Source organism: Oncorhynchus gorbuscha, linkage group LG20 (assembly GCF_021184085.1).
Source record: "Oncorhynchus gorbuscha isolate QuinsamMale2020 ecotype Even-year linkage group LG20, OgorEven_v1.0, whole genome shotgun sequence".
Classification (NCBI taxonomy): Eukaryota; Metazoa; Chordata; class Actinopteri; order Salmoniformes; family Salmonidae; genus Oncorhynchus; species Oncorhynchus gorbuscha.
The window spans coordinates 19,611,319-19,629,104 of record NC_060192.1 but is presented as its reverse complement, the minus strand read 5'-3'; the positions used below and the strand labels follow the sequence as shown (position 1 = coordinate 19,629,104).

General features: G+C 43.2%; 1 protein-coding gene across 3 annotated transcripts in view; it reads right to left on the bottom strand.

Moving 5' to 3' along the window:
• LOC124006804 (colorectal mutant cancer protein-like) overlaps nucleotides 1–17,786 on the bottom strand; it is a 133,177-nt gene that overhangs the window by 50,172 nt on the left and 65,219 nt on the right. For all 3 annotated transcript variants that reach the window (XM_046316963.1, XM_046316964.1, XM_046316965.1), the window contains 3 exons: nucleotides 14,207–14,349; nucleotides 7,723–7,886; nucleotides 1,079–1,285 (listed from right to left, as the gene is read on the bottom strand). In XM_046316963.1, the coding sequence (XP_046172919.1) occupies nucleotides 1,079–1,285; nucleotides 7,723–7,886; nucleotides 14,207–14,349 (514 nt within the window). The remainder of the gene's footprint in view (nucleotides 1–1,078; nucleotides 1,286–7,722; nucleotides 7,887–14,206; nucleotides 14,350–17,786) is intronic.

Below are 17,786 nucleotides of genomic sequence, written 5' to 3'. Positions count from 1 at the left end.
TGTGCATAGCAAATCCTTTAAGGAGCCCCACATTGAAATAGCAATGCAATGCATTTGTCCAATTTCTCTGTAAAACAGACAGATTTCATTAGAGGAAATAGGAGAAGAGAAATTAGGAGGGTGGGAGGAACGAGTGCTCTGAGCTGAGCTGGGACACTTATTCTGCTGCGTCTTGGACTCCTTTGAGGACCCGCCAGAATTAGTGAGGCTGGTTAGGTCGGCCTGGCCATTTTTCGCTCGATGCATCTCGCGGTCTAATCGCATTACGGTCCTAACTAGCTCCAGCAAGCCTTGGGAGGACACCAGATTTGATTATGTGTCTAAAAACGCTCAACGTATTGATTCAGATGGCTGCCCCAACCGGCGCACCATCCATAGTTTGGTTCAGAAAGCAGAACTCAGTTCGCAGCTGGAAAATTCAAAGGGTTCATTCTTGCAGGAGCAAGGATAAATACACGTGTCTTGCCACTGGTGTACAGTAATGTCTTCTTCTCCTTCAGACTTCCCTGAATAAACTTCCTGGAATTAGAAATGGTACGTGCGACTGTCTGTCAATGCAGTGGCCTTGCGACAAAGCATCAGAGAACATATCTATATTTGAAATGATCACCGCAGATCTTTCAATCCAACGGACATGGTGGACCATAATTGCAGCTTTGAGCCTCTGTGGAGAGAATTTTTTTATTCATTCAGATTCAGTCTTAGTTCTCTGCCTAGAACAGGTTCACACTAGGACACATTTACCAGAGATTTGGCAATAGGCTCAAGCTCGGGATCTAATAAAATATATGAAAGCGAATTCAAACTAAGAAACATACAGCTATGTTGAGTCTCTTCTTTCTTCCTTCCACCTCACTAGATACCTTTTTGTATCGTATTGACTTATGGGTCAGATTCAATAAAAATGTATGTAAACCCGTCTTAGTAATAATAAGCAACGATGCACCCTAGTCTGTCAGCCGCCAACACAGTCATGTGGAAAGGCTCAAAAGGTACACAAAAAAAACGAACAAAACCCATAAACCAAATCAAGAAAATGCTTTTAAAAAATCATAATAACAGGACCCAGCTGACTGACCCGTCGCCTCAAGCGGTCACGTTCCTCCCGGATGGCGTTCATGGTGGCCTTGGAGCGGTTCAGGTCCTCCTCCTTGGAGCACAGCATGGCCGTCAGGCTCTCGTTCTCTTCCCTCAGGCCGGCCAGCTCCTTCTGCCAGTGCATACGCTCCTCCGACAGGCTGGGGTAGAAGTCCCGGCCCAAGGCCCCCTCGATCTCCTCCACCGTCTGGGGGAAAGGAGGAAAGAGGCGGAACATTATTTTATTTTAAAGTGCCGTGTGTACAGTTGAAGTCGGAAGTTTGCATACACTTAGGTTGGAGTCATTAAAACTTGTTTATCAACCACTCCAAACATTTCTTGATAACAAATTATAGTTTTGGCAAGTCGGTTAGGACATCTACTTTGTGAATGACACAAGTCATTTTCCCAACAATTGTTTACAGACAGATTATTTCACTTATAATTCACTGCATCATAATTCAAGTGGGTCAGAAGTTTACATACACAAAGTTGACTGTGCATTTAAACATCTTCGAAAATTTGACCTGTGGATGTATTTCAAGGCCTACCTTCAAACTCAGTGCCTGTTTGTTTGACATCATGGGAAAACCAAAATAAATCAGCCAAGACCACCTTCATCTCTATAAACAATAGTACGCAAGTATAAACACCATGGGACCACGAAGCCGCCATACCGCTCAGGAAGGAGGCGCGTTCTGTCTACTAGAGATGAACGTTCTTTTGGTGTGAAAAGTGCAAATCAATCCCAGAACAACAGCAAAGGACCTTGTGAAGATCCTGGAGGAAACAGGTACAAAAGTATCTATATCCACAGTAAAACGAGTCCAGTATCGACATAACCTGAAAGGCCACTCAGCAAGGAAGAAGCCACTGCTCCAAAACCGCCATAAAAAAGCCAGACTACGGTTTGCAACTGCACATGAAGAGATGTCCTCTGGTCTGATGAAACAAAAATAGAACTGTTTGGCCATAATGACCATTGTTATGTTTGGAGGAAAAAAGGGGATGCTTGCAAGCCGAAGAACACCATCCCAACCGTGAAGCACGGGGGTGGCAGCATCATGTTGTGGGGGTGCTTTGCTGCAGGAGGGACTGGTGTACTTCACAAAACAGATGGCATCATGAGTGAGGACAATTATGTGGATATTTTGAAGCAACATCTTAAGACATCAGTCAGGAAGTTAAAGCTTGGACAATGACCCCAAGAATTCTTCCAAAGTTGTGGCAAAATGGCTTAAGGACAACAAAGTCAAAGTGTTGGAGTGGCCTAACCTCAATCCTACAGAAAATCGTGTGCGTGCAAGGAGGCCAACAAACCTGACTCAGTTACACCAGCTCTGTCAGGAGGAATGGGCCAACTCAATTCACCCAACTTATTGTGGGAAGCTTGTGGAAGGCTACCCGAAACGTTTGACCCAAGTTAAAGAATTTAAAAGCAATGCTACCAAATACTAATTGAGTGTAATGTAAACTTCTGACACACTGGGAATGTGATGAAAGAAATTAAAGAGGAAAGAAATCGTTCTCTCTACTATTATTCTGACATTTCACATTCTTAAAATAAAGCGGTGATCCAAACTGACCTAAGACAGGGAATTTTTACAATGATTAAATGTCAGGAATTGTAAAAAACTGATTTTAAATGTACTTGGCTAAGGTGTATGTAAACTTCAACTGTATATAGGGTGTTGAGATTCAGATGAATGGTAACAATTCTAGTAACCAAATGTGAATGACTGTGGATTCTCTGGGACTCATTGAATTGGCATCACAAAGAAGAACCATTTGGTATCTTGTAGTAGCCCCAAGAAAGAGACAAGAAAATTATATCAGAAAAACTAATAAGGAGACAAAACAAAAGTGAGACAGACAAAACAAGAAAATCTAACATGTCAGGCACATTAATTTTTGCACAGACTATTACCCTACATAGCAGTTCACAATTTGTATGTTAATAATTTGTGGGTAGTGTAGTCCATCATGCGTCTCAATTTACATGAGTAGAACAAGTATCCAAGACTATGATTTATGTACATGTGACTTTTTCATTTTTTAATCTAGTGTAAGAAACCCCTGATCTCTCAAAGTGCCCATATTTCAGAGTGTATAACTGTATGTGCGTGAGTGCGTGAGTGAGTGCGTGCGCGCGTGTGAGATATGGCAGATGGTTAGAGTCTATGACCATGTCTGTCTTTACAGATCCTCACTCTCTGATGCCAGAGTGATTCATAGGTTTGTAGTGGGCTTAGAGACACGCTTGAGTCCCGCCTTCATCTCCTCTCCAACCCAGAGAGTCAACCTCTCTTATCCCTCCATCCATCTAGCCCTCTCATCCCTCCATCCATCCATCTCCCTCTCACAGCTCCCAAACAGAGCAAGAGCGATAGCGAGAGAGCAGGAGAGAGAGGGGGGAGGGGTTTGATGAAGAGGAAATTGGTTTAAACAGTGAAAGGAAATGGAATGAGCTTCCCAAGTCTCATCGACCGCTGTAGATCTCATACCAGGCCAGCTATGGAGCAAAAGTTTTGCATTTGTATTAGGATACTGAAATGGAATTTCATATTTTGGAATTTGGAATGCACAAATTGAATCAGAGTTCATCATTTGGACGATTTCAAACTGAATTGAATAAATATTTAATTCTATTATAAAATTCAATTGAATATTTACAGTGCCGTTTTTATTAAATTCATATGTTAAATCCAGGCCGTAACACAACAAAATGTGTTATAAGTCAATGGGTATGAATACTATCTGAAGGCACTGTATTCAGACACCCTGACTTTTCCCACTTTTTGTTATGTTATAGCCTTATTCTAAAATGGATTCAATCTACACACGATACCCCATAATGACAAAGCAAAAACAGGTTTTTGGAAATATCATATTTACATATGTATTCAGACCCTTTACTCAGTACCTTGTTGAAGCACCTTTGGCAGTGATTATAGGCTTGAGTCTTCTTGGGTATGACGCTACAAGCTTGACACACCTGTATTTGGGGAGTTTCTCCCATTCTTCTATGCAGATCCTCTCAAGCTCTGTCAGGTCGGATGGGGAGCATTGCTGCACAGCCATTTTCAGGTCTCTACAGAGATGTTCGATTGGGTCCGTTTGGGCCACTCAAGGACATTCAGAGACTTTTCCACCCTCCTGCGTGCCGTGGCTGTGTGCTTAGGGTCGTTGTCCTGTCGGAAGGTGAACCTTCACACCAGTCTGGGGTCCTGAGTGCTCTCGAGCAGGTTTTCATCAAGGATCTCCCTGTACTTTGCTCTGTTCATCTTTCCCTCGATCCTGACTAGTCTCGCAGTCCCTGCTGCTGAAAAACATCCTCACAGCATGATGCTGCCACCACCATGCTTCCCCGTAGGGATGGTACCAGGTTTCCTCCAGACATGACGCTTGGCATTCAGGCCAAAGATTTCAATCTTGGTTTCAACAGACCAAAGATAGAACTACCAAAGGGGGTGGAGTTGTGATCTCCTGTAGAGATAGCCTGCACAGGCACCCACATAGTTATCATCCTGACCAACCTGCCCTCTAAATACACCTCTGCTGTCTTCAACCAGGATCTCAGTGATCACTGCCTTGTTGCCTGCGTTCGTAATGGGTCTGCGATCAAACAACCACCGCTCATCACTGTCAAACGCTCCCTAAAACACTTCAGCGAGCAGGCCTTTCTAATCGACCTGCCCCGGATATCCTGGAAGGATATTGAACTAATTCCATCAATTCCATCAACTGGCCTAACTGGTGAAATAAATGTGAAAAATATAATAATTGTAATAATCTTGTTTCTCATTTTGGCAAACTCCAAGCGGGTGTCATGTGCCTTTTACTGAAGAGTGGCTTCCGTCTGGCCACTCTACCATAAAGGCCTGATTGGTGGATTGCTGCAGAGATGGTTGTCCTTCTGGAAGGTTCTCCCATTTCCACAGAGGAACTCTGGAGCTCTGTCAGAGTGACCATTGGGTTCTTGGTCACCTCCCTGACCAAGGCCCTTCTCCCCTGATTGCTCAGTTTAGCCAGGTGGCCAGCTCAAGGAAGAGTCTATATGGTTCCAAACTTCTCCCATTTCAGAATGATGGAGGCCACTGTGTTCTTTGGGACCTTCAATGTTGCAGAAATGTTTTGGTACCCTTCCCCAGATCTTTGACTCGACAACATCCTGTCTTGGAGCTCTACGGACAATTCCTTCAACCTCATGGCTTGGTTTTTGCTCTGACATGCACTGTAAAACTGTGGGGGATTATATAGAGGTACCTTTCCAAATAATTTCCAAACAACTGAATTTACCATAGATGGACTCCAATCAAGTTATAGAAACATCTGGATGATCAATGGAAATAGGATGCACCTGAGGTCAATTTTGAGTCTCATAGCAAAGGGTCTGAATACTTGGGTAAATAAGGTATTTTTAATTTTTAATACATTTGCAAAAAAAGTATATATTTTTTTCTTTCTTTGTCCTTATGGGGTAATGTGTGGCGATTGATGAGGATATTCTAAAATTGATATTAAAAAAATAATACGTTTGTAACATAACAAAATGTGGGAAAAGTCAAGGGGTCTGAATACTTTCCAAATGCACTTAACATTCGGTTTCAAGATGGAAGATATTGCATTCATTGTTGATACAAACTATTATTTGAAGTTTTCAAAGTTTCCTATATTCAACTTCTTGGATGCATTCAAATTCACTTCTCTAAATTCAGATTCAAAACCAGAGATAACAGCCTGGGCTCTATATTATATAAAGTACGGTTTTATAAGCCCAGCTACTGCTATGGAACGTGTGGAGTAACTTAAACTTGTATGTGCCGCATGAACACCCAATATCAACAAATGGCCTTGGAGAAGATACACATTTGCCTGTGTGGTATTCTTTTTATAGGCTTAGTCAATGGTAATGGATTGGGTCCACACACAATGGGATACTGTGTCCCAAACCCATCACTAGACCCTTGGCTGACTCCTCGCAAATCTGAAAGGACTGGATATGTCGTTGTAGGAATCAGCTCCACCTCTCATACTCACTGGATAAATGTTTCAATCAAATTACAAAAATTCTGTTGTTATAGATGTGAAAGAGACACCATTAGGACGCTGGAACTGTGAAGGTGTCTATTTTTCTTCCCACAAAATGTAACTGGGTTCAGACTAGCATTGGTTGTGTCCACTGTGATCAGCCAACAAAAGGGAGTGAAATTGATAGCCAAGTTCAATTAGTTTATTAGAAAATGTAGATCACTGAATAAACATCAAACATAGGGACCTTGATTTCTCTTTCTTTACAGTAATATGTCTCCATCTGTCCTCTATTGCAGCTCTGACACAATGGTTTGTGATGGAGATCCATTCAGGCTGATAACATAAAGCCAAGTAAATCCATTCTCCCACCTTACAGTGAGTGGGCTATGACAGTCACTAACTGAATGCCAGTTACAGTGATTGTCTGTTATGCCTTTAACAGTCTTAACACGAAGGACATACACTATATATACAAAATGATGTGGACACCCCTTCAAATTAGTGGATTCTGCCATTTCAGCCACACCCGTTGCTGACAGGTGTATAAAATCGAGCACACAGCCAAGCAATATCCATAGACAAACGTTGGCAGTAGAATGACCTTGCGAAGAGCTCAGTGACTTTCAATGTGGTATCATTATAGGATGCCACCTTTCCAACAAGTCAGTTCGTCAAATTTCTTCCCTGCTAGAGCTGCCCCGGTCAACTCTAAGTCCGGTTAGTGTGAAGTGGAAACGTCTAGGAGCAACAATGGCTCAGCCGCACAAGCTCACAGAACCGCTGAGTTCTGAAGTTCGTAAAAATCGTCTGTCCCTGTTTGCAACACCCACTATTGACTTCCAAACTGCCTCTGGAAGCAACATCAGCAAAACAATTGCTATATTTCTCTGTCCTTCACTTTGCCTCTCTCCTTTCTCTACCCTTTTAGCATAACTGTCTCTCTCGCTCACGGTTCATTTCTCTACATCTCTGTCACATTCTGTGTCTATAGGTCTACTTCCCTTTCGTTCTCCCTCTCTCATTCTCCCATCTTTCCCTGTGTATGTGTGTGTTGTATTATCTGTTTGCGAGGAAAGAAATAGCTAGCAGACTGAAATCCCCTTAGGACTGCTGACACTCCCATCGCTACGGAGACGACAGCCAGGCAGACAGGTTTCCATTACCAGAGCTGAGGTGTCACCGTGGGGACCACCATCAGGCCCGTCATCAGTCTATGACATCAGTCTGAATCACACAGGCGTCCCAGGCTGAGACGGGCTGTTACTGGTGGGTACACCCCAGGGTCACCCCAGGACCCCTGCTGACAGATTACTGGAAGTGGCTTGGGACTTCCAGCAGGACAGTTCAACGTCATACAACAGTTATATTATAACTAATCTCACTGTTTTCCATTTACCTTTCTTTAAGCGTCTGTGAATGCATTTAATAGGAGATGTTTGTACCAGTATTAGGTTAACCTATTTTAATCTATCCTGCATGTTTGTCTTTCGCTCCGTCCACTCTTTATCCTCCTTCAGGCTTTCCTACCAATTCATTGTGTTTATATGGAAGGAAAAGGATTTCCTAAAATGAGTCTCAGTATTTGCCTCTAGTCATTTTCTGGTGTCTTACCTTGATGGCAAGGTCACAGTGTTGGCTGGCGGTGGTCAGCTGCTCTATCTGGCGGTCCACCTCGGCCACAGACAGGCTGCATGTGCTCTTCTTCCTCCCACACAGCACGCTCTCCAACCCTGTCAGAACCCGCTGCAGCTCTGAGTTCAGGTCACTGCAGTTGTCTACAGGGAGAAAGCACAGGTCCGGCTCAGACTGGTCTAGGAACATATTCATGTTTTAAAGCCTAATGTAATGTAATGTCAGGCAAACGGAGTTCAGGCCACTGTAGTACAGGGAAGAAGTCCAGAGTCAAACGGATCTGGAACCAGATGAATGAATTCTAGTGTGCAGGATGCTGGTGCAAAATAGTAGGACTAGAGCCAGATACACTGATCTAGGAACAGATAATCATACCTCAATGTGGCTAGAACAACACAGCTACTGTAGTCTGCAAGGTGACCTTGGAACATAGTGTTGATGTTTTGTATGCTGTGTCCATACTGCTAACCAGCCATGTACTAAATGCTAACGGTTTAACTGAGTGCCTGGATTAACTGGGTGACGCTGCTGCTGGCATGCTGCAGGCTAGTAACGCACTCATTAAACCGCATCACACACACATCTGCTGTTTAGAGAGAACATAACACACACCACAACTATTTGAGAGAAAGACAATGATACAAGAAGGACAATTATTTTTCATATTATATGACAATATTGAAATTCAGTACATGTAAAACACAGCGAACTATAGATAACACCTGGGCTGCAAGGCAAGCAGCAAGCTCCAACCAACTGAGGCATGTAGGGCTGTCCCCGACTAAAAAAATGATCTTGGTCGACCAAGGCTCGTCTGTTCTTTCGACCATCGATTGGTCAACATTTTTAAACGTGTATTTTTCCATATATAGACACACCCTACAGTATGTGGTTTCATCAAATCAACCATAAAACACACACGTGACAAGAGCGAGCTGGACCACAATTGATTTGATTGTGCTGGCCAGCCTCCTCCTGCTGCAGTGACCACCACAGAACATCAACAGTGTTTATAGTGTTGTCTCTCTCTCCTCCTGCTGCAGCGTCCACCACAGAACATCAACAGTGTTTATAGTGTTGTCTCTCTCTCCTCCTGCTGCAGCGACCACCACAGAACATCAACAGTGTTTATAGTGTTGTCTCTCTCCTCCTGCTGCTCAACAGTGTTTATAGTGTTGTCTGCTGCAGCGACCACCACAGAACATCAACAGTGTTTATAGTGTTGTCTCTCTCTCCTCCTGCTGCAGCGTCCACCACAGAACATCAACAGTGTTTATAGTGGATGTCATAAGGTGAATGCACCAATTTGTAAGTCGCTCTGGATAAGAGCGTCTGCTAAATGACTTAAATGTAAATGTAAATAGTGTTGTCTCTCTCTCCTCCTGTTGCAGCGACCACCACAGAACATCAACAGTGTTTATAGTGTTGTCTCTCTCTCCTCCTACTGCAGCGTCCACCACAGAACAACAACAGTGTTTATAGTGTTGTCTCTCTCTCCTCCTGCTGCAGCGTCCACCACAGAACAACAACAGTGTTTATAGTGTTGTCTCTCTCTCCTCCTGCTGCAGCGACCACCACAGAACATCAACAGTGTTTATAGTGTTGTCTCTCTCTCCTCCTGCTGCAGCGACCACCACAGAACATCAACAGTTTTTATTACGGTGTCCGCGTTGCTGAAGCTGTAACATAATTACAGCCATTTCTGATACCGAAATCCCTCAAGTTCTGTTACCGAAATCCCTCATTTATTTAGGAAAAACATTTCCTATTGCCTCAACCCCGGCTCTTTTTACGTGACACGTATGCATCGCATAGACGTGACCTACAGGGTCTGACCTATAGCAGATCATAATCACGTCAATAAACTGTTATAACAAACTTTGAACACTATAACACGTGACAGCAAAATGGATGAAGACGTGACAAATAAACTCTAAACTGGGGAATGTTTGGTTGCTCAGGAGGTAAAACGGGAAGTCAGGTGTGGAAAACATTTGACTAGTTGTGGAAAGTACTGGAGTTCAAGAAAAATAAAGTAAGGAGAGAGCCCTGCGTGCATATTATGTGTGCCTAACAGGTGCTGTTAGATTACAATATAATTTGAATAAATTATAAGCGCACCAGAGAGTCTGTTGTAAATTTCCACAGGTCTAATGTCCATTGCTCATGTTTCTTGGCCCAAGCAAGTATCTTCTTATTATTGGTGTCCTTTAGTAGTGGTTTCTTTGCAGCAATTCAACCATGAAGGCCTGATTCACGCAGTCCCCTCTGAACAGTTGATGTTGAGATGTACTTGTTACTTGAACTCAGTGAAGCATTTATTTGGGCTGCAATTTCTGAGGCTGGTAACTCTAATGAACTTATCCTCTGCAGCAGAGGTAACTCTGGGTCTTCCATTCCTGTGGCGTCCTCATGAGAGCCAGTTTCATCATAGCGCTTGATGGTTTTTGCGACTGCACTTGAAGAAACTTTCAAAATTATTAACATGTTCAGTATTGACTAACCTTTATGTCTTAAAGCAATGATGGACTGTCGTTTCTCTGCTTATTTGAGCTGTTCTTGCCATAATATGGATATGGTCTTTTACCAAATAGGGCTATCATCTGTATACCCCCCTACCTTCTCACAACACGACTGACTGGCTCAAACGCATTAAGAAGGAAGGAGTTAATTGAAATGCATTCCAGGTGACTACCTCATGAAGCTGGTTGAGAGAATGCCAAGTGTGCAAAGCTGTCAACAAGGCAAAGGGTGGCTACTTTGAAGAATCTCAAATTACTTCATGATTACTACATGATTCCGTATGTGTTATTTCTTAGTTTTGAGGTCTTCATTATTATTCTACAATGTAGAAAATAGTAAAAAATAAAGAAAAACCCTTGAATGAGTAGGTGTCCTAAAACTTTTGACCGGCAGTGTATATTTGCTAACATTTCTAAAAACCTGTTGTTTCGTTGTCATTATGTGTTGATTTGTATATGTATTTATTTACTATGGATCCTGTGGTCTAGAAACATTAAGGCAGTTTATGCGATTTGAAAAAAATTACATAGGGGCGGCAGCGTAGCCTAGTGGTTAGAGCGTTGGACTAGTAACCGGAAGGTTGCGAGTTCAAACCCCTGAGCTGACAAGGTCCAAATCTGTCGTTCTACCCCTGAACAGGCAGTTAGCCCACTATTCCCAGGCTGTCATTGAAAATAAGAATATGTTCTTAACTGACTTGCCTGGTTAAATAAAGGTAAAATTAAAAAAAATATTTGTGTCAGTCGCTGTAGTAGCTGACATGTAGTGTTGAGTCATCCGCATAGATACACTGGCTTTACTCAAAGTCAGTGGCATGTCATTAGTAAAGATCGAAAAAAGTAAGGGGCCTAGCAGCTGCCCTGGGGTATTCCTGATTCTACCTGGATTATGTTGGAGCGGTGTCCATTAAAGAACACCCTCTGAGTTCTGTCAGACAGATAACTCTTTATCCACGATATAGCATGGGGTGTAAAGCCATAGCAAATACGTTTTTCGAGCAGCTGACTATGACCGATAATGTCAAAAGCTGCACTAAAGTCTAACAGAAAAGCCCACCCCAATATTTTTATCATCAATTCCTCTCAGCCAATCAGTAATTTGTGTAAGTGCTGTACTTGTTGAATGTCCTTCCCTATAAGCATGCTGAAAATTTGTTGTCAATTTGTTTACTGTAAAATAGAATTGTATCTGGTCAAACACCATTTTTTTCTAAAAGTTTACTAAGGGTTGGTAACAGGCTTGGTTGGTCGGCTATTTGAGCCAGTCATGACTTTTGGTTCCCTCCATATCAAATCAAAGTGTATTTGTCACGTACGCCGAATACAACCTTACAGTGAAATGCTTACTCACAAGCCCTAACCAACAGTGCAATTTTAAGTAAAAAATAGGTATTAAGTAAACAATAGATAAGTAAAGAAAGAAAAAAATACAGTAAAATGACAGTGGCTATATACAGGTGGTACAAGTACAGAGTCAATGTGCGGGGGCACCGGTTAGTCGGGCTAATTGAGGTAATATGTACATGTAGGTATAATTAAAGTGACTATGCATGGATGATAAACAGAGTAGCAGCAGCGTAAAAGAGGGATTGGGGGCACACACCTTCTAGTAGGCTTAGACTGAAGATATGGCAAATAAGAGTGGCAATATTATCTGCTATTATCCTCAGTCATTTTCCATTGTCAGACCCCTGTGGCTTGTCATTGTTGATAGACAACAACAAAGTATTTACAGAATTCAAAATTACAATGCTTGTCTTTCATAATTTGGTCCGATATACTTGGATGTGTAGTGTCAGCGTTTGTTGCTGGCATGTCATGCCTAAGTTTGCTAATCTTGCCAAAAAGAAAATCATTAAAAAGGTAGTTGGCAATATCAGTTGGTTTTGTGATGAATGAGCCATCTGATTCAACAAATGGAGCTCAGTTTGCCTTTTTCCCTAAATTTAATTTAAGGTGCTCCAAAGTTTTTTTCATTTATCTTTGTTTCATAGTGTAGTTTCTTCTTCTTTTTATTCACTTCAGTCACATGATTTCTCAATTTGCAATACGTTTGCCAATCGGTTGTGCAGCCAGACTAATTTGCCATTCCTTTTGCCTCATCCCTCAACCATACCATTTTTCAATTTCTCATTAATCCACAGGGATAAACCGTTTTTACAGTCATTTCCTTAAATGGGTGCATGCTTATTAGTAACTGGAATAAGCAATTTCATAAATGTATCAAGTGCAAAGTCTGTTGTTTGCTCCTCATTACACACCACGGACCAACAAACATTCTTTACATCAACAACATATGAATTACTACAAAACTTATTGTATGACCTCTTTTACACTATATTAGGCCCAGCCTTCAGAATATTGGTTTTCCTAGATACTACATTGTGATCATCACATCCGATGATAAAAAAATAAAATAATAATGTTTATTTTTATAATAAGGCTGTACCGTAACAAATGTGGAAAAAGTCAAGGGGTCTGCACTGTACAATTTCAGTAGCCTTAGAGTGACGGACTGTGCCATCCTCACTGCCTCCACAATGGATCAGTCCACTCAGGCAGGCGCCAATCAGACAGGTGTCTCGTACCCCATGATTGAAGCAATTTGTTTTGCTACTGCCCAACTAAAGAAATCTTGGTCGACCAACAGCCTATCAGTAAACAATCAACCAGTCGACTAAATGGGGTCAGCCCTAAAAGGCATGTACCACTTTCAAAGCTTCAGTTCCCTATTCACTGTGTCATCTTCATATCTCCAGAAGGAATCAAATTGGCTCATCAGAAACTCATTTAAATTTGCATATAAATAAAAGCCCTGCAAAGCATCCAATACCCCCATGCCGATGGTGAGCACCTGCTGCCATACTGCATCCACAATGATGATGATGATGATTATTAGTATCTTCCCAGACCTAGACAAACATAGCCTGGGTACATTGTGTGGAATATGGAAATGTGGAGAGCGACTTAGACGTTTTTCCATATGTCCCCCCTTCTCCTACTACTGGAGGGGCAAAGTAAATGCAGGTTTTTGCCAACAATTCGAAAGTAATTAGTGCTGTGCGAACAAACGTGATGATTAACAAAACTTAATCCTTGTGTGTGTGTGTGTGTGTGTGTGTGTGTGTGTGTGTGTGTGTGTGTGTGTGTGTGTGTGTGTGTGTGTGTGTGTGTGTGTGTGTGTGTGTGTGTGTGTGTGTGTGTGTGTGTGTGTGTGTGTGTGTGTGTGTGTGTGTGTGTGTGTGTGTGTGTGTGTGTGTGTGTGTCGGCTACAGCTGGAGACAAAGACCTGTAATGAATGAAAAATATGTTTTTCTTCTCTCTCTCTGCTCACCGTTGAGAATAGGGAAGAAGAGAAACCAATGAAGCTCTTTACCATTGACAAGTGATTGCTGGGTGCACTCAGCACCATTGATAGAGGGGAGAGTACATAATGTCTCGAAGGAACTGCTCTGCACGGACTCTGCTGAATCAATTTTCCATTGCGGGAGTGTGCATGCGGGCACACATGTGCACACACTGCCACATACACACACGCACATAACTGCTCCTCTTTCGATCTCCGCTAGAAGCCGATAATTGTGTATCGGGTGCCATCAACCCTATAGCAGTTGGTTGGCAACAGGCCATCCATCAAGGGAGGATATGCACAGATACTGTAGGTCACAGAGTACATCTATGGGCAGAGATAGGTAACAGTCTCTCCATGGGAGAGATGATTCATATGAACCACTGATCAAAGCAGTTATTGGTGAAACAGAAAAGCGAAGATTAGCCTGAGAGCATAAACACATTCATTCTACTGATGGAGTGGAGCAAACTCCGGCTTGGTTGTGAATGTGTCCACTAAACCATAGAACGAGGGTATTCAGAGCAAGACAAACTCATTTATAAGAGTTGTATGTGGGTTGACAGTCAAGCACTGCAGTGTCCTTTCTTACCCATGTTGGTGGTCGCCAGGGTGGAGTAGTTTTCAGCCAGTGAGACGGTGGCCACGTCCTGGTCGACGCTGCGTCCGTCCTCGTTGACCTCGTGCTGGCTGTGGCTGAGCTCCGAACGCAGCTCAGAAAACTCATCCTCCTCCCTGAGGGGCAGAGGGTCACTGAGTTATGTCGGAGTTAGGGCAAAGTGATATGCCACTAGCCTTGTTGACAGATGTGTTTGTGGTTCGATAACACTGTAATTTCCTGGCATGATGGCAAACAGACGAGTCAGCTAAAGCATAAAACTGATTTGGCAACCAGGCGCGTGTGACAATTCACTGCAAAGTTTTTTTTTTTCAATGTTGTTGTCATGACCACACACACACACACACACACACACACACACACACACACACACACACACACACACACACACACACACACACACACACACACACACACACACACACACACACACACACACACACACACACACACACACACACACACACACACACACACACACACACACACACACACACACACACACACACACACAGATGATGGTGTATAGAATCGATCAGTGGAAATGAGAAATCATTTTGTTTTGTAGGGCATCAGCTATTTATCTTAAAATAGAAACAGTAAGTGTGTAGATGTACCATCATGCCAATCTTAAGCCTTGAGTATAGTTAACATGGTTCATATCTGGAAAACGACCTGAGAAAACCTACAGTATAATAGGTCCTTTGATTCAAGCCCTCTGAGATCCAGCCTATATACTGTAAGTTTAGCATCAATTGGCTGTATTTTGACGTTTTACAGGTTATTTCATGTGATTAGCTATGACTTATTAAACATGGAAATCTATGCCTTTCTCTCTCCTCTGTTCTCATCCTTCTAGATCTATCCGCTGCCTTCGATACTGTGAACCATCAGATCCTCCTCTCCACCGTCTCCGAGTTGGGCATCTCCGGCGCGGCCGACGCTTGGATTGCGTCCTACCTGACAGGTCGCTCCTACCAGGTGGCGTGGCGAGAATCTGTCTCCTCACCACGCGCTCTCACCACTGGTGTCCCCCAGGGCTCTGTTCTAGGCCCTCTCCTATTCTCGCTATACACCAAGTCACTTGGCTCTGTCATAACCTCACATGGTCTCTCCTATCATTGCTATGCAGACGACACACAATTAATCTTCTCCTTTCCCCCTTCTGATGACCAGGTGGCGAATCGCATCTCTGCATGTCTGGCAGACATATCAGTGTGGATGACGGATCACCACCTCAAGCTGAACCTCGGCAAGACGGAGCTGCTCTTCCTCCCGGGGAAGGACTGCCCGTTCCATGATCTCGCCATCACGGTTGACAACTCCATTGTGTCCTCCTCCCAGAGCGCTAAGAACCTTGGCGTGATCCTGGACAACACCCTGTCGTTCTCAACCAACATCAAGGCGGTGGCCCGTTCCTGTAGGTTCATGCTCTACAACATCTGCAGAGTACGACCCTGCCTCATACAGGAAGCGGCGCAGGTCCTAATCCAGGCACTTGTCATCTCCCGTCTGGATTACTGCAACTCGCTGTTGGCTGGGCTCCCTGCTTGTGCCATTAAACCCCTTCAAATCATCCAGAACGCCGCAGCCCGTATGGTGTTCAACCTTCCCAAGTTCTCTCACGTCACCCCGCTCCTCCGTTCTCTCCACTGGCTTCCAGTTGAAGCTCGCATCCGCTACAAGACCATGGTGCTTGCCTACGGAGCTGTGAGGGGAACGGCACCTCAGTACCTCCAGGCTCTGATCAGGCCCTACACCCAAACAAGGGCACTGCGTTCATCCACCTCTGGCCTGCTCGCCTCCCTACCACTGAGGAAGTACAGCTCCCGCTCAGCCCAGTCAAAACTGTTCGCTGCTCTGGCCCCCCAATGGTGGAACAAACTCCCTCACGACGCCAGGACAGCGGAGTCAATCACCACCTTCCGGAGACACCTGAAACCCCACCTCTTTAAGGAATACCTAGGATAGGATAAGTAATCCCTCTCATCCCCCCTTTAAGATTTAGATGCACTATTGTAAAGTGACTGTTCCACTGGATGTCATAAGGTGAATGCACCAATTTGTAAGTCGCTCTGGATAAGAGCGTCTGCTAAATGACTTAAATGTAATGTAAATGTAATATAAGGCGGTAGCGAGAATTTGTCCTTTTCAAATATGCACACTTTCCACATGAATATGCAAGCTGTTTAACTCTATACAGCACGTAAACACACACGTGCTTGTGTATTCGTGCTTCAGATGAGAACCCTCTGCAATTAAGCAATAGTGACGTCCCAGTCTGAACTTCTCAGGCATAAGTATTTAAATATATGCACAAGCATGAAGATCGTGTGTAGTTTTAATGAGAGGAAAGCTCCCGGTGTGACCAGCCTGCAGGAGAAATGTCAGATCTAAGAAGTGCAGTGTTTACACGTCTGTGAGACTGAGCACATCGGATGATCTATTAGATGAAGCACGGACACCTATGTTGATACCACTTGTCCTCCCTTGCAATGACGGCTAGATACATTTATCGAGGAACATTCCTTAGATCCGAATGAAAGCAGCACACATTTCCACATTTTGAATGAATGTTGATTCTTGTGCCTGCGTCTCGGATACTGTATTTTGTCTGCCACACATGCCTGGAGTTGCATTGGAGTAATGGATTCTATCCAAAACTCTATCCAATAGGTCTATGTATGTAATACAGAAATAAACAATATTGGTGAAAGTAGTACTGCAGTAAACAACGTCACTGCTGCTACCAAACACTAATATGTAACATCTTGCCTGTAGCTCTGAATTATAGGGTCGTTTGGTTGCATTTCATTGGTTTGACACAATCTTTTGATTGCACGTCTGTGAATTAAATAGCCGGGCAATAAATACACATCACATAGTTCTCACAAGGTTGGCAAATAGAAAGTACTGACTCCCGCTGTTATGTGCTGTTCTGACAACATGAAGCAAGATACACTGATTTGGCATGGCACCGTTTATGCAAACATAAACACACACAAACAGAGAGTGAAAGAAAACAGATTCAAAAAATTCCCCTTCTCCAAAATTCATAAGAATCTATTACCTAATAAAAAAAACAGGGTAAGACTTTCTTTGGATAGTCTGTAGAGCATCTATAGATGGCCTAACAGTAACTATCTATTAACCCTTACCCTAGCCTTAACCCTTACACTAACCCTTATTCTAAACCTGTAGAGCATCTACAGATGGCCTAACAGTAACTATCTATTAACCCTTACCCTAGCCTTAACCCTTACACTAACCCTTATTCTAAACCTGTAAAGCATCTACAGATGGACAATCCGGACTATCCAAATAAAGTGTGACCAAAACCAGTACGCATTTTGGAAATGGAGGAATTTTGGGGGGCTAATGAGTTGTTTGGTTAATGGTCCTGTTTAGCACTGTCACGTTCTGTCCATCGTTCGTATGTGTTTTCCTTGTTTTAGTGTTGGTCAGGACGTGAGCTGGGTGGGCATTCTATGTTGTGTGTCTGGTTTGTCTATTTCTACGTTTGGCCTGATATGGTTCTCAATCAGAGGCAGGT